The 23966-nt window shown below is 44.3% G+C and overlaps 1 protein-coding gene across 2 annotated transcripts in view; it reads right to left on the reverse strand.

The window, feature by feature from the left end:
- Positions 1–718: 718 nt before the first annotated feature.
- Positions 719–23966, reverse strand: part of LOC126530290 (protein maelstrom homolog) — a 47598-nt gene continuing 24350 nt past the window's right edge. For both annotated transcript variants that reach the window (XM_050177606.2, XM_055070288.1), the window contains 4 exons: positions 22123–22168; positions 19371–19520; positions 6799–7041; positions 719–926 (listed from right to left, as the gene is read on the reverse strand). In XM_050177606.2, coding sequence (XP_050033563.2) covers positions 904–926; positions 6799–7041; positions 19371–19520; positions 22123–22168 — 462 coding nt within the window. In that variant the 3' untranslated portion in view covers positions 719–903. The remainder of the gene's footprint in view (positions 927–6798; positions 7042–19370; positions 19521–22122; positions 22169–23966) is intronic.

The raw sequence follows: 23966 nt of genomic DNA on the forward strand, positions 1-23966 counted from the left end.
GAAACAACACATTGTAGTAGTTTCAAAATAGTTCACATTGGAACTTATGCTCAAGTCTATCCTTCACTACGGTGGCATAAGCCCAGTCCAGCTTTCTGTGAAGCTGCACGGATGCTGACAATAAGAAGTCTATCGGCAGTGAAAAACAGACTAGAAGTGGCAGACACTCTGTCCCTTGCCTTCTCTACATTAAACTACCTATATCCATACCAACTAGCGCAAGCTTGGTTAGAGCACACATTTCCAGTGTTTTTAATATACGAAACTATACCTGAAGAGGATATTAGAAGAGTTAACAGCTTCGAGCCACATGGTATGTAATACCCACCTAGTTCTACGATAATAATCTGTACTGTTACACGGCAGCATCTGAATGATGCATACTAATCTGCACTGTTTCGAAACTGCATGAATACATGAGGATGCTGCACACAGGCAATAGCCAAAGTATTTTCTACAGTTCCTGTGCGAGGCCCCTACCTGCGCAAGGTCCCTACCGTCTTCCTGCACAAGGCCCCTACCGTTGTCTTTCACGAGTGCTGCTGCACATGTAACACCTGTACAGCAGCGCTGCCTTATGCTGCACATGACCATATTTTCATAGGTGATGGCAGCCCAACAGAACACAACTGGGAAACCATGTGTTATCTGCCAGCTAGCCAGTGAAACAGTAAAATTAGGGTGCTTGAAACCAGATGTAAAAGCACAAACGAAGACGTGAAGCATAAAACTGGTACATTTACTTCACACAACGAAACAGGTCAAGACTTCTGACATGAACAAAAACAAACAGGTACCCTAGAATTTTTAAAAGGAAATGTTGAAGACACCCTTTGTCCCAGTGTCACCAGCTGCATCACAGTTTTCTCGACGTAAGGCACATTGACGGGATCGTTGGAACATTCAGAAGGTGCCTCTTCCCATTCCTGGAAAATAGGACAAGCATAATATTGAAACCACCACTTCACCTCATTTCGTTTTACTTATTTACTTTCACAGTACAAGACGAGCGCTTTGCTGTAATAATTCCGGAAATCAAATTTGTAGCAGTGAACACCGAGCCCACTGCTGAAACTAGTGGCACTTTAAGAGTGTCAGCTCCATTCCGTATGTCCACCTCAATAAATTCAACTCAGTGGTGTCCTACCTTACAATGCAAGATCCCCATGGACCAGCACTGCTGGGAAGAAGCGAGTCTGTCAACGGGCTCGCAGTGAACCTGTGGTGCACTCAGAAAACGCAGTGAGATTGTCACATGAACACATTCACCTGATAATTTGCAGCTGTGTGATTGCTGCATCGAGGTGTGCATTAAAAGACTTACTGGTAGCATCCAAAGCAAGTGTCGGCACTCACTGACGTGTTAGTGGCTGAAGCCACTAACGAGTGAATGCCCACTGAAAGAGGGAACACTAAAGATTTATAGCTTTGGTCACTAGCTGTTTTGCTGCTTATTGTTTGATATTTAAGTTATGAGAGTGCCCTACCTGCCAACCTGCAAACTTTAGAATTCATAAAAATTCTGGCCGAACCCATATCTCCTGGTGAACGTTGACATTACTACTCTTTTATCGGGCTCTGCCTGCCTCGTGTTTCCACACGCCAGGTTACTGAGCAACGGCGTAGCACAATCAATACTTGGTAAGGCAGATTTGTGTCAAGCAAGAATATACTTTTTCTTTGCTTTTTATGCGCTGACCTAATGGTTCTAAAAAATATCGAAATTGTGTATACCAATATTTCAGCACTTTGAAGCACTATCAATAACAAAGCCCGAGATGATGCCTGTCAAAACGTCTATCAGTGAACCAAGTGGACGCAGACTGTCACACCCACTTATAGATCTTGTAGGTGCAAACCACCATTCCTCGCGAGGCGCAGCAAATGCAAGGCCGATGCGGCAAGCATATGTGTATTTTGGCATCTGGGGGACTGCTGCTTATGCACGCAAGCAGCAGTGGGAGCCCAAAGTGGAAGAAAATGACAGTCGCCGCTAATGCGGTTAGCAATACACATCATCGCATTCATCTGCTGTGCCCCAGAAGTCGTCTGCAAGATTATGCTCAGCTGTACTAAGTGCACATTGGCCAAACTGGTCACTGCCACAAGCAGCAGCAACAGGAATTCAGAGCAACAGGACTCCACTTGGCTGCATACACCCCTCATACATAGCGAGTTTTAACAGTGGCCAATACATTGTACAATGTATAGTATGCACAATACAATGTAGCAATGCTACATTGCTTTAATGCTAATCCCATTAACACAAACATTCATTGTGAGATGGGTTCTGACAGAATTTTAAGCGATAGCTTGAAGGGTCCCATTACGTAGAAAATACAGTGGTGGCGGCGTTTGTGCATTGACCGTGCGTTGAACATGAGCAAAAACTCCCGATGGAAGTAAAGAATTGATAAAATTCGTTAAGAAGTCAAACAATGTTCGCACTGACGCCAAATTTCTCAGGGCAGCTCCTGTAACCAAAGGAAAGTAACCCTTTAATCCTATCACATTCGTCTTTAAAAAGCGAAGCGTAACCGTCTCCCAAGTTCTGTTTCACTTGCTGTGAGCTCGCCACCATCTTTTGGGATGCATAACCACTTTATAAACGATGATTTACTTTTAGACGCAGCGCACAAGCAGCAGGAAACTTGGAACAGCTGAGACCGGCAACATTGTTTTCAGACAAATGACTGCAGCGAACTTGCTGCTGCTGATTGTGCCAACACCAGGAATGCTTCTTAATGTAAACTTACCATATTTGCACAATTCTAATGCACCTTCTTTCAATAAAAGGTGCGTTCAAATTTGCATATGCATTACAATCATAACTAATTCTACTGAAAATAAAAAACGACACAGATTCTTACTAAAAAAAAGTTCAATGCAAGGTAGCTAGCCACACTGTCATAGAATGGGTCGTCTGAGAAGGCGACAATCGGAGACATCGCAAGGTGGCTCTATGTTGCGTGGAATGCCCTCCCGCAGATGGTGGTTACGCTAGCCTTCAAGAAGTGTGGCATTTCTAATGCATTAAATGGAACTAGAAATGACTTTCTGCGGTCAGTAGACAGCAAAAAGGAGGTGTCGTCGGGCTCCAATAGTGACTAGCCACCAAGATTCACCAGTGTGCATGTCTGTATGTCTATATTATGTTCCATAAAATCATTTCAACACAGTACACGTCAAGTTTCGTTACTTGATGTGCACGGTAGAATAGGCACCAAGTTATTTTCTTTTTCTATTTAGCCAGTAATATAAGTGCACATTACAAGCGGTGGTGCGGTAGGATCGTGCAAATACGGTACTGACAGCAGGTACACCTTTGGTACTACAAGGCATCTGCACTGCTACAGGAGGGCAAGCACAGGTACAATCACAATTTATTTTTTGCATACATTTCTTGAAATCCTGTACCAAAGGAAGTTCAAGACATTTTTGCAAACAGAATTTTATTTTTCGTTAAACTTGGTGCAACGTTTGTAAAATCGTAGATTGTGCTTAATTTAGTAAAATTCACTCAAAATTGAAGAAAGTTGGCAGATATGCAGCACATATGTGATGCAGAGCGGCTCTTCACACGTCGGTGCAGAGACTGAGTCATTCCCTGGCTATGTAGCTGACTACATCACGCTTCCCAGCACTTTTCAGGATGTGAGAGTGGCCCAAAGGCCTACACTGGTGACTGAAGCAGTAGAGATTGTAAGCCATACAATCTTAGCATAAAAAAAATGTAAACGAGGACAGATAGCAACAATGACAAGAGGAAAGCAGCTGCACGACTTCTTGTTTTCCACAGGCCCCACCAACAAAGTAACTACTCAACTATGCTGTAGGGGTGACAAGTCATTATCCACTGACATTACTAAAGCAAGGCCGTAATTATAAATTGAAGATGAAAAGCAAGACTTTACTGACCACATTGAAAAACAGATGGTGACAAAACAAACAACCTTGCTCAACGCTGCTTCACTTTACATGAACATTGTAAAATATCACATCTGCATGAGCAACGAACCCTTCACAACGGCGTGTCGTCCACCGACTCCACTGATGTTGTGAAGGGTTTGTCACTCGCACAGACTGGAACAGCTCAGCCAACGGCACTTGCGATCCAGCCCAAGTTCGTCAAAGAGTCCTTATTCTTGCCAACACAATTAACAATTACGCACTTATATCAGGCATAATTAAATACAATCTCTTTACTCGAGATCGCAGATGTGAAGAGCAAAAGTGCAAGCCAAGCGAGCAGCCTCGCTCAAACAATCAGTGTGCACTGTCCACCCGCGAAATTCCCGCACATCGTGGCTCCCAATCTCGCCAGTGGCTTAGTATGAGGCGTTGCCTTGCAGAAAAGGTAAGCTTTCAAGATCATTTTATTCAATTAGTAACTATTTCGTGTCAGAAGCAAATTGTAGCCATTTTTTATGACGCCGTGGACAACAATGAAGGTGAACGCCTCAACCAAGGTGAACAACACTCGGAGTGGTGAGAAACCCTCCTGTTGTGCTGCCTCCGTAGAGGGAACGTCGCAGAACATCACAAGCCAGCCGCACTGTCATTGACTGTGGCCAAAAGACTGTGCGGTTGTCTGTTTCTTGCCCAGTTTGTTGAGACGCCACGTGTCTGATCCGGTACTACACAGCAAAACACCTCAGATCCGACTGCAGTTCTGCCACATCAGACACTATTATCGGTCACCAAATTGTACAGTGTCTCTTGCTTTTGTTGGACGCCAGGCATCCAATCCGACCCTACGGACCAGCAAAATGCCTCAGATCCAGCTGGTGTTCTGTTCTGGTGTGTCAGGCGCTCTTAGGATGCCTGATTGTAGTGTGTTTCCTACTTCAAGTGGCCGCAGAAAAAAAAATATCGGTGAAAATTTTAACCTGTATTATGAATGCAGTTTCTAATTTTGTGTAAATACAGTAGAACCTCATTCATATGTTTTGGAAAAACCCGCGAGAAAAGCGTACTAGCCGGGAAAACATAAAATCCGAAGTAACTAAGGAAATTTTCTTGAAAGACAACTATCGCTGACATCTAAGTACTGTGAAGCACAGCGTGGATTCTTGCGGCATGAGACGTCGACGCATGTCGAGCTGGTGGTGCTGCGGCGGCCCGAGACGCGTTTTGTTGTTTTTCTATTCCGTGGTGTATTAAGAGGGCGACGGGAAACCGAAGCGAAATCGAGCTCGTGGGCACCACCGGATGCCGCTGAAGCTAGACTTGGTGCCCACATCGTGCCCCATGCAGCAGGGAACGGCAGCGCGTTTGAATTATTGGCTACTAAAATCGGGCAGTACGCTACCAATGGCACTACACACCATGCACTGTAAGACAGATAAGTAAAGATGCTTATCGCAATAGGATTGACGGCGATAGCTGTGAATGCAGTTTGCAATGACCCGGGCGGAGATTTCTTGCTGCCAGAATAAGAAGCTGTGCGCGTAGTTTTCACATGAGACGGGCGGCTATATACCGTTCTCGATTGTGCGCGCCTCACGCCTTTTGGTGTTCGCACGGGATCTAGCAGCTGGAAAACGTAGCATACAATTGCAGTTTGGTGACGTACTCAACATTGGTGCCGAAAAATTTTATTTTCCAGGAACGAATGAACTGGTAAAAATGAGCGTAACACTACTGGATCATTTTTGTGTTCTCAATTGCAAATCTTGGCGCTGGGAAAACGTACGTAACGGGAACATATCAACGAGGTTCTACCATATTTAGAAGAAAGTGTGCCTTCATTATGTGAGTAAATATGATATCACTATTTTCGATGCTTTAAAAATCAAACAGCAGTTATGTGCCCTTTCAAGGAGTAAGGTTGTTAGACTGGTATTTAAGTAATACTGCATTATTTATACAGTAAGCGAAGTTAGGTGTAGTTTGCCTGTGAATCAATGCAACTACTTCGTTTTTAGTCGAGTTCATGGTCATTAGTCATTTAAACGGGGAATGAGAATGTTACGGATGTTTTTACGGGTGAAATGGTCATTAAGATCCTTAACCCAGTAAACAATGACATCATCTGGATGCTGGAAGATATGTTCATGGGTAAGTCATTAATGTAGATGTAATGTAGTGCAGAAGTGTTGCGAGAAATGGTGCAATTATAATTTATGGAGGTTCAACATCCCAAGGACACATTCACATCGGCAAGTGACAGAGGCTGCATGGCAAACTGTCACTGGCGCCAAGAAGCGGCTCACAGAAACCTGTGTTCTAACCAGCTTGTGTGACCTGCCCGGCGTTACAGCAAAACGTCTTGCATTAGGCCCCGTTCGTATCTGCCTGTACCAACATCTCCATGAAACTAGAGCGTCAGCATATACAGATTTCCTGCACCCTGCACTGCTAATTGAGCAGTTCTGCGACTATAATAGCGTGGCTGAATGGTCACTTTTCGACCAAAGCAACCATTCACGACCAACTTGTTTACGCGATCTTTGCAAGTCACTGTTGTGAATAAGCCCTAGGAAGGGTTGCATGGGCACCGTAGTGAAGATGGTAGAAACTAAAAGAAAAGCCTGCAACACCTTACTGAAGGGATAAATCGTTGAGCACAGCACGAAGAACAGCTACAGAATAACAAAGCTACAGAATAACAGAATAACTACAGAATAACTACAGAATAGCAGAATAGGCTACAGAATAACAAAGCACAACTAGAAAGTCACTGATCGTGCTTTGTCTTTCTATACCTGTACCCTGTGACTGCCTCTCCAATTCAGAGTACTTAAAACTCAAACCAACCACCCCATTTATTACTCAGCCCACACAGAACCAACCTACCTTTGCCCACAGAGTCATCAGGAGACGATGGCTTTCGGATCTTGATGTAAGCTGGCTCAGTGCGGGGCTGCCTTGGCATTTGGAAAGTGGAGCCACTCCCTGGGCTCTGTGTGCCCCTTATACCTGGCATTGGCAACCCCCGGCCGATGCCTTGCAGGACTGACGAGGTGTCTGAAAACTGGGCTGCTAGCCGCGATGGAGCTGCTCCTACCTTTGGTTTGGCACCACTTGACACACTGCAATCTGCAAAGATTTCATTGGTTCACTCAATCATTTATTCATAGCATTACGAGATACATTTTAATTAGCTACGGAGATGTTCGCCTGGTAAAATACCCAACATAAGATGCTCAATATATGAACATTATGACTGATAGCTGGGCTAGTTGGTTAGGTTCCATTATGTGAAAGACAAGAAATGAGGACAGGAATTAAGAGAGGCAAACACAAGCGCTGAGCATTATTGTAGTCTACGACTGATTTTCCAAACACCCAAATTTTTTGGACATGCCCAATAATTCACACGCCTTCGCGACACCTCCACATACTCCATAGAGTCAATGTATCATCATAAGCAGCAGCAGCAGCAGCAGCAGCAGCAGCAGCAGCCTATTTTATGTTCACTGCAGGACGAAAGCCTCTCCCTGCGATCTCCAATTACCCCTGTACTGCGCCAACTGATTTCTTAGTTTCATCACCCCACCTAGTCTTCTGCCATCCTCGACTACGCTTCCCTTCTCCTAGCACCCATTCTGTAACCCTAATGGTCCACCGGTTATCTAACCTACGGATTACATGACCTGCCCAGCTCCACCTTTTTCTCTTATTGTCAATTAGAATATTGGCTATCCCCGTTTGCTCTCTGATCCACATTGCTCTCTTCCTGTGTTAACATTATGCCTAACATTCTTCATTCCATCGCTCTTTGCATGGTCCTTAACTTTTTTCGAGCTTCTCAGTCTCCAAGTTTCTGCCATATGTGTGTTAGCACTGGTAGAATGCACTGATTGTACACGTTCCTTTTCAATTATAACGGTAAGCTTCCAGTCAGGATCTGGCAATGTCTGCCCTGTGCACTCCAACCCATTATTCTGTAAATTTCCTCCTTACGATCAGGGTCCCCTGTGTGTTCTTGACCTAACTACAGTCGCTGACTGATTTCTCGGACTCCAAAAATTCGGACATGCTCGATTATTCGGTCTGCTTCGCTCCACCGCCATTCTCCCCATAGACCATAATGTATAACTGCCGAAAGCTTGGACACCTTGCAACCTGTCGTCCGATTTTTCAAACACTCCTTGAGCCAACTCGATCGAAAGCACCATGCACCAACTCTGACTGGTGCCTGGTTCGACTTGCTGAATGCCATTTTTGTTTTGAACGAAGCCTCCTTGCTGCCCCACGAAGTGGCGCTACTGCAAATCCCCGCTCATCATCATCATTTCTGCGTGGTTCGTGGCTACAGCAGTTCCGGTCTTAGCTTAGTAAGCCATGTCAAGACAATCCAGCAGCTTATTTGTTTGTTTCTTTGTGCACGACGCTGTGAGTAGGTCACATTATTCGTTTGTGCGACTGGTATCGGCATGATGATGTTTGCTTTGTGTGCTGTGTCTAGGTTGCAGTGATGCAACGTGGTATACGGAAACATCGCGTCAAATGTCTAATGGCGCTGACAGTGCCCGCGCAGACTGCACTGGGGAATGCCGGCAAGCGGGTGCCGGGAGGCCTAGCATTTGTCACCTTCTGATGTGCACCCTACTGACGCCGGAAGTGTTCTGCCGAGACCTGTGCAGTGGTTCCAGACACCATCTCATTTGACAGTTTCACAGGTGCTCACACTGCTGTACTGACATGCTCAGAACTCGACGACAGCGAGATCATTCATCAGGTTTCTGCTGCACCGCCGGACTATGACTCCGAGTCGGAAGATGACGCACCATGTGCTATGCTGCCGTCGCATGCGGAGCGTGCACAAGCAGTGACTGTGCTCTCAGCCGCCTATAGTAACCGTACGACCCTCTCCGAGATCCAGGCTTATCTGATTGCGCGTAAACGGAACAGCGTGCAACGGCGCATTCACGATTTCCTCAAGCCTACTGCCGAGTCTGAATAAGTGCGTGGAAATAAAGGATTTCTTTTTTTTCTTAATCTGCTTTTTCGGACTCCTGTTTATTCGGACACTTCCGCAGTCCCCGTAAGGTCCGTGAGTCCCCGTGAGGTCGGCGACTGTAAATGTAATCCTTCACAGACTCTGGAGGCTGACTGGCAATCCTGAATTCTTGTTCCCTTCTCCAACTAATGATCATTATCATTGTTTTCTGCATATTATTCAACCCCACTTTTACACTCTCTGCTAAGGACCTCAATCATTTGTTGTAATTCATCCCCAGCGTTGCTGAACAGGACAATGTCATCTGCAAATGGAAGGTTGCCAAGATTCTCACCATTGCTCGTCACTCCTAAGTCTTCCCAGTTTAAGCCCGCAATGAATAGCATTGGAGAGATTGTGTCTCCTTGTCTGATCCCTTTCTTTATACCTATCTTACTACTTTTCTTGTGGAGAATTAAGGTAGCTGTGGAATCTCTGTAGATATTTCCCAAGATATTTACATAAGCGTCCTGTACTCGTTGATTATGTAATGCCTCTATGACTGCTGGTATCTCGACTGAATCAAATGCCTTTTCGTAATCTATGAAAGCCATACAGAGAGCCATACAGAGAGGCTGATTGTACTCTGCGGATTTCTTAATACATGATTAATGACATGGACGCGATCCATTGTAGAGTGTGCCTTCCTGAAGCCAGCCTGTTCCCTTGGTTGACTGAAGTCCAGTGTTGTTCTTATTCTATTGTAGATTATCTGGGTGAATATTTTATATAATACTGGGAGTAAGCTAATGAGATTATTATTTTTCAATTTTTTATTGTCCCCCATTTTATGGATTAATATAATGTTGGCATTCTTCAAGTTGTCTGGGACCCTTGTAGTCGATAGACAGTTCATATAAAGGGCCACCAGTTTTTCAAGCATTATGTCTCCGCTATCACTAATTAGATTGGCTGTTATTTCATCTTCCCTGCCACTTTTCCTCGTTTCATGTCTTGCAATGCCCTTCTGACCTCATCGCTAGTTATAGGAGGAGCTTCTATAACCTGTTCATCACTACTTCGAATAGAGGTAGCATGGCTGCTCTTGGTACAGTACAGGTCAGTATAGAATTCTTCTGCTGTTTTTGCTATAGCTTCGAGATTGCCGATGATATTACCCTGCTTATTTTTCAGTGCATACATCTTGGTTTGTCCTCTGCCAAGTTTCCTTCGCACTGATTTCATGCTGCATCCATTTTTTACTGCTTCTCAGCCTCACGTTATAATTTCAAATATTCTTTACTTTCTCCTTGTTGATCAGTTTTGACAGTTCCGCAAATTCTATCTGATCTTTTGAGTTGGGTCCTTTCATGCTTTGTTGTTTCTTTACTAAGTCCTTTGTTACCTAGGAGAGCTTACCTACGAATTGCCTTAGTACCTTACCTCCTACTTGAATTGCTGCTTCTGAAGCCAGCCTAGTTATGGTTTCATTCATTACCTCTATGTCATCATCTCTCTGTTCTAAGGCTGAATATTTGTTTGCAAGCACCAGCCTGAACAGGTCTGCTTTTACCCTTACTGCGTCTAGGTTGGCCTGTTTCTTCTTGACCAATTTTACTCTTTCTCTCTCAAATTGAGGTAATTCTAGACCTCACTAACCTATGATCACTGCACTTTACCCTACCTAACACTTCTACATCCTGCACTATGCTGGGATTGGCAGAAAGTATGAAAACAATTTCAATCAATGACTTTTTTTCATGACCGCAGGTCCAAAACAGCATTAATCGAAGCCACCACCGCTACCATTTTGATTATCTCGCCACCTCGAACCGGCGCTCTCGTACGCAGATCTACTGGCAGCTGTAGCCACCACTGCGGCAACGCTAGGCCACTACCTAGCTTCCTGCTGTTCGGTGCCGCGTTTTTCATTTAAACAATTCACCACTGTTAGCAATGTCGATTCCGCCTTTGTAATCCTCACCAATGGCTTCAAAGCACGAAAGCATGGCGCGTTGCATAATGCTGATTCCTGAAAGTCAGCTTCGCCTCAATACAGAAGTGTTAAACGGTGAAGCATATGCAAAGTGCTGCGGTGAAGCATACCATGAGTGGGAAGGGGGCAATTGTAACAGTCACGGTATGTATTCCTCAATTATACACGTGTGCATCCGCCATCTTCTATCACAGCACGAGCACCGATACCCCCAATAAGTGTTCTGGTATGCCTTTAGGGCTATGTTGGACGCGCCTGTGGCGTTTTAGAAAGCCCTTGGGGCAGTAAAAGGGATACATTCGTTTTTCTCTTATTTAAGACTGCCCGATTTTTCGGATGTTTTCGCAGCACTTAGGGAGTTCAAAAAAACTCACTATGTTTGCCTGCCGCCATCGTAACATGGCCGTTGCAGGAAGTGTTGGCCAAAGACATTTCTCTAGTAACTTAGTACTCAATACTGAAACGCGACATGAAAAATCTGAGGACACCTAAGCAGTTCTTACGAGTTGTGAATGTCAAAGCACTATTGTCCAACTGAATGCTGCTGAGCGATCCTTCGAGTTATGAACTCCTCGCGGGCAAGCGAGTGCATTGAAACGCTTGGCACATTTTGATTTCGCCTTACCGAGGTGCAGTTGGCACACAGGTGAGAGCTTGACAGGCAAGGAACGTGCGGATCACACAGACTTCCGAGAGTGAGGGAGATGTGATGTCGTATCAATGCTCTTTGCCAGAGATGAAAGCGGCCACGGGAGTTTTGGAGCAGCTTGGAGAGCAGCAAATGTGACACATTGGAGCAGGTTTGCAGCAGGAATTGCTCATTTTGGAGCAGAAGATACGCGTTTTGGGGCATGCTAGGTAAGGCATGCATGAATGAAACACAGAAAAAGCAAGACAAGATGCATTCTATTTGACTTTGGAGAACACTACTGGGTACGGCAAATCAGTTCTGCGGAAGCCCTCAAGGTGGAGGAAAGTTCAGTAGAGGAAAAAAATGTCATGCACCCAAGAAAGAAAACCTACATACGTCCCTCGGAAATCACTATAAAGTTACATACCAGACGTGCCAACTAAATGTGGCCAAGAAAGACTATAACCAAGGGATTTACGCAAACAGCACCCACTGTATGTTGATAGGCTTTTGTTATTGCTAGTCGAGATATTTTTTTATTGTGCACCAGCAACTAATATTAAGGTTAATTAGCTAACAATAGTTACCTCACTTACTGGACAAGCATATATTAGATAATGAAAATCCTAGGTTGTTTTGAATCCACTGATCGCTCATGTTTCAACATCCTCCACAACTTTTTCACTGACATTTTGTCGATTAGGTAAGAAGACGTATATGTGCACAATGAACAAGAAATACTGACTGTGACAACCATGAACAACACCCATAAACGTGCAGTGAATGCCGTTACCGTAATACCCTCAGTTACTTTTTTAATTCTTGGCAACGTTCAGTTGGCATAGCAGAGTTCCATAGAATAAATGCGAAGTTATTTTGTTGGTCATTGCACATTTGCCAGTATTCCACATAACTTGGGGTGAACAAAAAACAACATTTATTTATTTATTTATTTCAAATCCCCTCATGACCCTGCGGGCCTTATTGAGGGGAGTGGAACAAGACATACAATAACACAGATAACAAGAAATGGAAATACATTCATGGGTCACAGCATTACATATATAGCTCACTGCACTGAGTTTTACAGATTTCAGCAAGTGTGCACATCCATGGAAAGCTAAAAATAATGAGAAAAGAAAACAAAGACTAACAAGGCAAACTAGAATTCAGCAACACAGAGTTCATGAGGGACCACGAAACGAAGGGCACACATGTCATGAACAAGAAATGCAGACACTTTTTTTTTTAATGCTCGAGATCGTCGGCAAGTGCCACATCTGCTGGCAAGCGAATCCACTCGGATGACGTAGTTGGAATGAAAGAATTTAAGCGAGCGGTAGTGTGACAAGGTGGAACGCCCACTTTGTGTGGATGGTCAATGCGTGATGAAACATAGGTGGGTGGAAGGAGCAAAGCGTTTTTCAAAACAGGATGCAGATTGTAGATATTAAAAAAAAGACAGTCATGAAATTTTTCTGCGCTATGAAAGTAATGGTAGTGACAAAGTGTTTTTCATTAGTGTGGCACTTGATGTGCAGTCATAGTTGTGGAGGATAAAACAAGTGGCACGGTTTTGAACAGCTTCCAACACAGATGTAAGTGACTTAGCTTGAGGGTCCCATATCGACGCAGCGTATTCAAGCTTTGAACGAACCAGTGTTTTATAAAGAAGGAGTTTGAAATAGGTGCATCAGAAAAGTTTCTTTTTATGTAACCTAGCATGCAGTTCACGTTTCCAGTAATGTAGGTGATATGCTGGTTAGAGGATAAATTTGATGTCAGATGTACACCGAGGTATTTATACGAGGTAACCGGGGCTAACGAAGCATCGTTGATGCTGTAAGAGGCTGGTGGCGAGATGCCTTGACGTGAAAAGCGCATGGATTTGCATTTTGATGCGCTTAAAACCATTTTCTATTTAGTACACCAGTCAGTAACGCAGTTAAGATCTGCTTGCAATAAGTGGACATCGTTAGTGTTTTTAATTTCACAGTATAGCATACAATCGTCTGCGAAGAGTTTGATAGAAGATTTTATATTGTTAGGCAGATCATTAATGTACACAAGGAATAACAAGGGTTCCAGTACCGATCCTTGTGGTACCCCAGACGTAACCGGCATTGAAGATGATTGAAGACCGTTAACGTGGACAAACTGTGAGCGATTAGATAAAAAACAATGAATTCATGCTAGAACATTCGGGTCGATATGAAGATGAGCAAACTTATACAACAGCAGACTATGGGACACTTTTTCGAAAGCCCTGCAAAAATCTAAGATGATCATGTCAACCTCTGAACCTTCATCAACGATCAGTCAGTCAACAAACTTTATTAAGGTCCTAAGGAACTACTAAGTCGTAGTTGCGGGCCGCTCCCACGTTGGGGCCGGAAGACCATGGTCCTCCGCCCGTTCGCGGGCCCTTTGGACAGCCCTTAGTTGGTCCTGGGGATCGCCGCTTTTAAGGGCCTCTTCCCAGTCCTCTTGTTTATTAAAAGATGCGTTTTGTAACGCAGAGCATTGCCAGAGCATGTGTGCTAACGAGCAATACTCTTCATTGCACTCGGGGCAGTGTGGGTCGATGTCCGGAGCAAAGCGGCTAAACTTTCCTCTCGATGGGAAAGATCCCGTTTGTAACATTCTTAATGTGGAAGATTGAGGTCTAGTTAGCTGTGGGTGTGGCAGCGGGAATTGCCTGCGCCCAAGCTGATAGTGTTTCACTATTTCATTAAAAGAGAGTAGAGGATCAGAGTTATGCTCACAATCCCGACTGCTTAGCGTATCAGGACCATTGCGGAATGTTACACCTCGCGCCTGGTCATGAACTAGCTCATTCGGGTTGGGTTTGCTGGAATGTACATTGGATCCCATGTGCGCCGGGAACCATGCGATAGTGTGAACAGCATCAGGCTGTCTTTGCTTGATTATAGCCGCCGCCTCTTTCGAGATTAGGCCAGATAGAAAGGCTCGTATGGCTGATCTCGAGTCAGTGTAGATGTAAGGCCGCGAGGGGTCATTCATAGCTAGCGCGATGGCAGCCTGTTCAGCCGCCGCTACCGTGGTGTGTCTTACCGAAGCTGCATTAAGAATTTTCCCATGAGGATCAGCTACAACAGCTACAAATGAATCTGTGCGCCCATACTGGGCAGCATCTACATAGGTGGTTAATTGCAGGTTTTTGTACGTAAAGTCAACGAGAGAGCGGGCTCGTGCCTTGCGTCTAGCTGCATTATATTGGGGGTGTACATTCCGAGGGAAAGGGCTAACTTGAAAGGTTGCCCTAACGGTGTGAGAGAGCATGATGGCATTCTCGTCAACTACCAAGGGGGCTAGACCTGCGGACATTAATATGCTTCTGCCTGCCTTCGAAGACAAGAGGCGGACGGTTTGTGCCGTTCTTTATGCTTCGATTACCTCCATCAGGGTATTGTGAACCCCTAATTGTAGGAGCTTCTCCGTGCTGGTGCTAGTGGGAATTCCCAGTATGTGTTTAATGCTTTTTCTCATCAGCGCATCAATTTTGGCCTCCTCCGAGCGGGACCAGTTGAGCGCTGATGCTACGTAGTTTATGTGACTCATCAGGAATGCATGATACAGCCTAAGAAGATTGCTCTCACTGAGGCCGCCTCTGCGGTTCGAGACTCTTGTGATTAATCGGAGCATGTTTTCCGTTTTTGCCTTGATGCGGACAACAGTTTGATTGTTGCTTCCCTTTGCATTTAGAATCAGACCTAGAATCCTGACCGATTCGACTCTAGGGATCATCTGACCAGATTCTGCGTATAGGTTAATAGGAATCTGTTCGAGAGGGGTAGAGTGCCTCTTGCCCCTGCGATCCGGTCTATAAAGCAGTAGTTCTGACTTTGAGGGTGATAGACAGAGTCCCGTCCCTTTTAAGTACTATCCAAGGCCTCCTGAAGGGCACGCTCCACGGCCCCCTCGGACCCCCCACCGCTCCAAACGGTGATGTCGTCCACATAGAGCGCATGATTCGCGCCCTCGACCCTAGCCAGTCTTTCCGAGAGGCCTTTCATCGCTATATTGAAAAGGAGGGGTGATATTACTGCACCTTGCAGAGTGCCCTGAGCCCCTAACTTGAACTCGTCGGATCTTAGTTGACCGATTTTAATAGTGGCTTTACGGTCCCTTAAGAAAGAGCTGACGTAAGCGTGAAAGCGTTTCCCTAAGTTTAGGTGCGAGATGGATTCCAGAATGAATCTGTGTGTGATGGTGTCAAAGGCTTTGGCGATATCTAACGCTAAAATGCCTCTAACGTCCCTGGTGTTCACGTCGATTATCTGCCTTTTGATGAGAAGCATGATGTCTCACGCGGAAAGAGAGGGCCTGAAGCCTACCATGTGGAAAACTGTTTCCTGAAACCCTGTTGCGTAGGCGGGAAAAACGAAAATGATTCAAGAAAACCAGATAATTGAGAAAATATTATACGCTCCATGATTTTACAGGAAATGGAAGTTAATGATATGGGACGACAATTGAAGGGTGCATGCCTGTCGCCAGATTTATGGAGTGGAATCACTTTAGCCAGTTTCCATTTGTGCGGTATATCTCCTGTTTCAAGCGATTGCTCACATATCTTCAGTAAAAAAATTGCGGAGCACACTTTAGTATTCTTCAGGACTTTAGTGTTAATGTTATCAGGCCCACAAGAGGAGAAGATTTTCAAATTGTTAATTATGTTGATAATTCCGTCATAACTAAACCTGACAGGGTCCATTGGAGAGCTTACTATGTTACACGCATAGTCTCTAACATCAGTAATGTCAGTTACAGTACTGAAAAAAGCTGCACTAAAGGTCTCATTAAGGATCTCAGCGACATCAGTGCTTGAAATAGGGTTTGACTGAGGGTCAACGAGGGATATAAATGACTACTCTCGTTTATTGACACTACTGCAAAATTTTTTTGGATTGCTCGTTAGAAGCGTTGGCAACGTCACATTAAAGCAGTAGTGCTTTGATTCCTTCAAGGACTTCTTGTAACAGTTAACAGTTTTTTGGAGTGCTGACCAGTGCTCACACTTTCCAGAAGACTTAGCTTTGCGGAAAAGCCTCCTTTTTTTGTTTGCCAGACGTTTTAATGAGCGGTTGTACCATGGTTAGTGGCAGTTAGCTAAAAGCTTTTTTCGAGGAATATACAAGTCGACCAATTCGCAAGGCTTATTTCTGAAAAGTTGCCAATTGGTATTTATGGATCTTTCGTTGAAGTTTGCCAGAAATTCGTCAAGGAAGTCTTCAAGTGTTTTATTGATTGCAGTGTAATTTCCTTTAGCATAATCATACATTACTTTTATATTATGCAACGTTCGAGCAGGGAAGTTCAACGTGACATGTAATAAAGAATGATCGCTTATACCTGATAAGTAGGTAATATTGAAAACAGCATCAGGGGTCCTTGTCAGCAACAAGTCTCGTACATTGGATGTTGAAGATGTGACCCTCGTAGGCTGCGTTATTACCCGAGTTAAACAAAAGTCGGAACAAAGATTTCCAAATTAGAGGATTCTGACAAAGAGTTGATAGTGGTATACGAAACGCTAGACCAGGTAATATTAGGGAAATTAAAATCACAAAATAAAAAAACGGGAAGATTCGGACATTTGGCACACACAGCGCTTAGCGCGGCATGAAGGTTGCTGGAAAAACCAATCCCAGTAGAGGGCAAACGGTATCATGCACACAATAGAATTTTTTGATATTCAGTTGTGATCTGCACACATAAACTCTAGTGTCGTAGGAATATCAATGTGAACGCTATTGAGATGATCAGAGACAGCAACCAGAACACCGCCACCATGTGCGACTGCGCGATCACAGCGGAATATGGAGTATCGCTTCTGGGTAGCGAGGATTTCCATGCTTCTAACAGAATCATTCAGCCACGTTTCCGTTAGGACAATAATGTCGGCCGATGTGGTATCAGCGGCACTGGAAAGGTCATCGCGATTGCGAACAACACTGCATATATTTGTGAACAGCACTGAAATTCCAGAGATCGGCTGCGCACGCGGACAAAGGCGCCCAGCCAGCTATCTCGAATCATCAGAACCACCTGCGGCACAGGGATCAACAGGTGAAGTAGTAGCATACACGCTAGTTTCTTCACAAACGCTATGAAAGGAATGAAGGGGGAAAAATGTATTCAATGGCTTTCTGACCAACATCGCCAACTAATATTTTCCACAAGCTCGATTATTAGGGCTGCCCTATAAAGTAAATGTGAAAATGCGATTGATATATTTTGAATGCCAAACAATGATTTCTTAAAATTTTCAGGCTCAATCTGAGCAAGTTGTGTCGTGAATATTGTTGCCACCAACGCAATTTCTGTCATTCACGTATGTCCGACCCTTTACGAACTCCATTCAGCCGTAGCGGTAGACTAAAACCAAACTTTACATCCTCCGTTTGCATTTTGCAGCCGCAAAAGTCCCGAGTTTGTATGACACGGTTGTGCAGAATGTAGAGGACCCGGAGCCCAAATCTGAGTGATGATTACGGTTGCCATTGGATATTTCTGGTCAAGGAGTTTCATGAAAGCAAGCAGCTCGATTGTCAGCATAGTGCCCTACCGTCGTGGTAATGGGACGTGGTGCACATGTGAAATACACTTTATCATTACACGCATGGTGTTCACTATTAATCAAAGCAGGTTTACCGACAATTGAGCCCAAGTGAGCCCTGAAATGTACACCGATAGACTGTACAACTTACTCGTTGAGCTGAGAGTGGAGCTTTCCTTACCAACCGCCCCAAAGAAGAGCACCAGTTCAAATCACCTTTAGCTGGTCCGTATATTACGCAAACTTGCATAAAGACTTGCATAAAACATTCACAATGCACTGATAGCACAAAGGATTTTCCTTTCCCTGCAGCCATGTTTCAATGTGCCACCAAACAGACCCACACTCCAAAGACGTCGACGCTCAAACAGATTGCTTTAGCTTTAGATAACACAAGGCTGTGTGGTTGTCATTGAATACGAACATCCCACAAAATTTGGCGACATCATTCGAAGCAGGTGTTTTGGCGCAGCTCGGTGGTTTGGTGCAAGACGCCGCAGCACTTTCCTCTAACTCAACACCTGGTTCGCCAACGAGGCAGAGGGTGTTCCATTTCCCTACCTCTGCTCAATCAAGGCGCGCTCATGCCGTGGCACCCAGTGGCAATGGGAGCTTCCGTGGCATTTTGATGCTACAGACGAGACACGAGGCTTGTTCGCTCAATGGGCCATTTGACACTTTCACATAAAAAAAAATTTTTGTATGTTGCCTGTATGTTGTGTATGTTGTGTCTATGTTGCTTTTAGGCAACACTCATACATAAAGAGCAAACTAAAACAGCTTCATGCTGAAGGAAGCAGTACGAATGTCTGCTGAATTTCTTTTGATTTCAAGTTTTCAGTAAGCACTGTGGCCCATGATGAAGTGCCAGTGGGGATGGAATTACCCGAACTAACATGCTATCAAGTTCGAACTTAACGAGTTTTCTTTCCACACCAATGCATGGTTTTTGGCTAGCGATTTGAAGCTGAGTCTGATTGAAAAGTTGAATTAACACAGGTTGAATTAATGGGAGCATACTGCACAAAACGTTCAGCTAGTTGGAATTTAAACTTTTAAGAAATTTCCAGTGCTCGGCTGGAAAATAGGGAGTACAACAAAAGGATATAAAGCTACAGGACAGAAGGTACACTCGTCCAACATTCGTACCTTCTTGCTTTCCATTATGCATTGGAAATTTTCTTTAATAAAGCTCTTAGTACTTCCTTCCTCGGTGGTTTTATAGTGCTGAGCTCTTGTTTCCCGTCGCTAAAAATGCTGTCCCACCACTCACCCGATGTGACACTGGCCGCGTCACTCAACTCCGAGTAAGACGGCGTGCTGCTGGAATACCCGAAGTAGCCGGGGGGCTTGCGGCCCAGCATGGAGTCTCCTAAGGACGGGAACTCGTCCACCAAGGAATCCACAGATGCACATGCCCCACCTGCACATTTCGACAGCAAACTCGGTTTAGCCTGTCCGTCCATATGCACACTCGTCATCACCAGCCTATTTTATGTTCACTGCAGGATGAAGGCCTCCATCTCCAATTACTCGTTACTTCCTCATTAATTCGAATTTCATGGGACCATCATTTGACCATTTGGTCAAATTAACACAGTCGAACAACCGAATGTATCGAGATAACAGTAAACAAATGCTTACTACATCAACATGATTTTATTTGCTCAATAAACCAGCAAATCCTGCTTTTACTTTGCGCAAAAGCAGCGCGGAACCTGCAACTGCCATCTCAGGACTGAATGGAACTTGCAGAGGTGAAGGTCTTGCGACTTCCTTCACAGCGTGGCTGCAGCGCATGACCCGCGCCTTCATTACCGCATGCACATCCCAATTTTTCCACCAGTGAGATAACAAACCGTTTGTGCTTGGCAGTGCAGCCAGCTGGTTTGATGCCGGCATGTACACCGCGGCAGAACAGCTCAACATCTTCGACAGCTACTGCTGTGCTTGTGACATTGTGCACGCATTGCATTGAGTCGAAAGGAAACTTCTGCTTGCCGTAGCCACTGCAGATGAAACCATGGTCGCTATTAACACAATCACGGCTGACAACTATGCAGCTCAGTAGGCTGACACGGTGTCACGCATGACGGTTAGCAAAGGATAAAGGTCATGGCCAAATAGGCACACTGCATTCTGCTGCTGTTTGTTCCCGTACTGTTTCCGCTGATGAAAATGGCGCTGCAAACTGCCGCTTTTTTCTGTTGGACGATAGCGCCATTTCCGCGCTATTGCATCGCACAGCTGCGGTGCTCTGCGCTCGCAGAGTTGTCCGAATTAGCCAGTGTATGGCCAAATACATCCAAAATGAACGATTCTGATGAAAATTGACTAATGCGTACACCTGCTGAGGACAGAGAAAAAGTAGAAATTATTCGATTTTCCTATATGCCTGCAAATTTCCTAATTTTATCACACCACCTAGTTCTCTGCCATCCTCAATTGCACTTGACTTGGAACCCATTGTGTAACTCCAATGGTCCACCGGCTGTCTGCCCTACGCATATAGCCTGCTCAACCACTACAGCAGGCATCAACTAGAATACTGGCTAATCTATATTGGCCTCAAATCTACACTGCCGTTTTCATGTGTCTTGAGATTATGCCTAACATAATTCATCCAATCATTCATTACACAGTCTTCATACAACTTCTCAAGCCTCTTTGTTAACCTCCAAGTTTCTGATCATATGATAGTACCAGCAGAATGCAATGATCGTAGACAGTGGTAAGCTGTCGGTAAACATGTGGTAATGTTCGCAGTATGTGCTCCAACCTATTCTTATTCTTTTGTAAATTTCATTCTCATGACCAGGATGCCCTGAGACTGAATGGCCCAGATAAATTGGCCACTGATGACACAGACATCGGCTACAGTTTGTCTTTCGCACAAAACAGTGGTGGTAGAATAAACTGATGTCTTAACTTTAAAAGAACTTCTTGAGCAAGTTGGTGCTTGGATTTCCTAGGTATACTTCATTATGGCACAAAATAGACTTCGTGAAAAGGAACAGAAAAACGAAGACAGTGAAGCACAAGTGAAGTGGCGCTTCACTGTCTTTTTTTTTTTGTCTTAATTTTATATTTTGTGACAAGCAATGACCCCTTTCAAATTTACAGCACAAGCAAGAGAGCTGCCAGTACAAGGCCGTTAAGTTCAACTGGGAGCCCACGTCTGGCCGCTGGTGCGCTGCATGCGAGATGGCTCGGCCACATCAGACACGTGTTAGAATTGGGCAAATACCATAATTAGGCATTGTGAGCTACGGCTATTGCTCGAAAACCTTCCTACGTCAGGCTGAAAAATAGGCGTTTTCGACTGGAGACTTTTTATTACAGGTTTCATACGACACTGTTCCCTAAGCTTCGCCAAGACAGATGCTGCAACTAAAAGAGGTTGCTATTGGGGTCAGGCGCGTGTGTGCCGACTGGTCAGGTTTTAATTATCCGGCAAGGTCAGGTTTAGGATCGAGATAAAGAAATTTTGGGCCCATAGAAATGCAAGGGTGCCGGCCAGAACCTTCAGCCTGGATTGAACCATGCGAGAAATCGGATTAAATGGAGTCGAACTAACAGAAGCCGCCTGTAATAGGGCTGCATTACCTATAAATGTAAATTACTTTTGTATGCAGGTCTGCTGTCAAATTAGAAGTGGGAGTACTACAATTGTTGTTACCTCCACTTGTTATTGCCATCATTCGTGCGTTCTTTTTGCTGCATAAGTACACGATCACAGCATGGATACATTCGTGCCATTAATTCAGATTGTAGATTTGAGCATTCCAGTCATCATACAAAAAGAAAATGTACTCTTCTACTGTCATTATACCTTCAGGATGCGCGCAACATACCAACGTCCTTTAACAATTGTTTTCTCTCTACATAGTTGAATGAGAACTGAAACCTCTCCTTTAAAAAAAAAAAAAAAATCGCCAGTTTGGCCTCCCAGCACCCTGTCCCAACATGCGTTTAGCTATGGGCTTGCTGCTGCAAGCACACCTTTCATCAAAGTGAAAACTCACCGGCCTTGGAAGGACCAGGCTGTGCTGATGGAATCACTCTTGGGCCCTGGGTAAAGGCAAAGATAACCAAGCTGTGAAGACAACCTCCGTGGAAGAAGGCAAAGCCAGTCGGCCTGCCTTAGGCGTTACAGAGGGACACTGAAGCGAAACACCAGATCAAGTTAAACTTGTAGTTTATTTTTCCAAAACATTTTCATTGACTTTGCGGCAAGAAGTTGATAATTATATGAGAAAATGGTCGAAGTTCACATATTTTCTAGACTATTAGTGACGCCTTTGTTTAGAAGATTTTTGTAGAAATAAGTGTTATTTAAAGCAAGACGAAATGTGATTGTGAACGCTCATACACTCATCACAAAATCCCGCACGTACCCGCTTAGCGCACTAAATATTCGTAAATGAATTTTTTACGAGCTGCGAACTCTAGCAGAAAAATCATCTTCAACCAACTCCCTTCCCTTAGAGCTAAAAAAAAAATCAACCCTGCACTTCACTTGTAGGCTTCATTCTCTGATACAGTCAGGAAGTTCAACTATGCCGCTGGGTCACCATCGTCGGCACCTGAATAACTTTTACACGACGTTTTAGGCTCGTCGCAGCCACTGCCTCTGCACTGGGCTTGCTCGGAAAAGAAGTGCTCAATTTGGTCGTGCCAATGTGCATGGTTTTATATAAATACACGGCACACTGTTGCATAAGATACACCGGCGAAAATTTTTTGGGAAAGAAAAGATGCAACTTAAAGTCTGGAAAATAGGCACATTTTTACAATTTCGTGTCGACATCTCAGCTTTGGTACATTAGTATAACATCACAAATTCATCCTATTTTTTCTTTTCTTTGCTGTTCCTCCAAGCTTCATCATTTAGGCACAGGTAAAAATTCACAAAAGCTGGTAAGAACAAGCGGGATTTTAAATATTTAGTGCAGATTCAGATAAAGTAAGGGTTTCAAAACATTATTTTTAATATTTTACTGAAATGAATTAAATCTGACAGCCTCGTACCGTTTATTCTGCTAATTGCAAACCTAGAATTTGGCTTTGGATAGCTGCATCAGAACAACAGATACAGTCTACGCTTGTTACAACAGGCCAGTGTACAACAGATTTTTGGATATAACAGACCATTATTTCAGCCTTAGTTTGTTCTACCTATTTTATTAATGCAATGAAGTTCAATTTTAACGGACCACACTACAATGGACTATCGGCTACAGCAGACGAAATTAGACGCAACTTTTGTCAAAATCGGGCGTATAAAATGTACCTTTGCCGTGTCGACATGGGCCGACGACTGACTTGCGAGGGTCAGCAGACAATCGCAGCTCAATATCATGCACGTGAGCCATAACTACGTGGCTTCTGCGCTAAATTGGTCGCGGTTGGAGGAGAACAAGATCGACGCACTCATCAAGAAGAGCATTAAATGAGTAAAACATTAAACAGTAAAACATTAAACGAGTAAAAGCACACATTGTCTGCTACTGAGTCTGTTGTTATTGCATGCCTGTTATATTTAAAATAATTGGCCAGTCCAGGGACAGCTTCTTCCCACCGCTGGGGGCCACCTGCTGCCAAGGGGCAGCAACAACAGCAGCCACAACATCAGAAGAAGGGCGGAGTCAAGGTGAGCTGGGGAGCAGGCCCTCCCAAGTCGCTGCTTCCGCACTCGGATAACAAAAATGACAATAACAATGAACTCAAACTACCAAGGGAAGAAAATAAGACTGAGGCGCGAATTAGAGCAGTACATGAAAAGATCAGAGCAACTCGAGGAACACATTAAAGAATTAATCAGGGAGATGCGAGAGCAGAAGACAGGTAGCCCGCCGCGACAGCAGAC

Source organism: Dermacentor andersoni, chromosome 5, assembly GCF_023375885.2.
Source record: "Dermacentor andersoni chromosome 5, qqDerAnde1_hic_scaffold, whole genome shotgun sequence".
In the NCBI taxonomy this organism is placed as follows: domain Eukaryota; kingdom Metazoa; phylum Arthropoda; class Arachnida; order Ixodida; family Ixodidae; genus Dermacentor; species Dermacentor andersoni.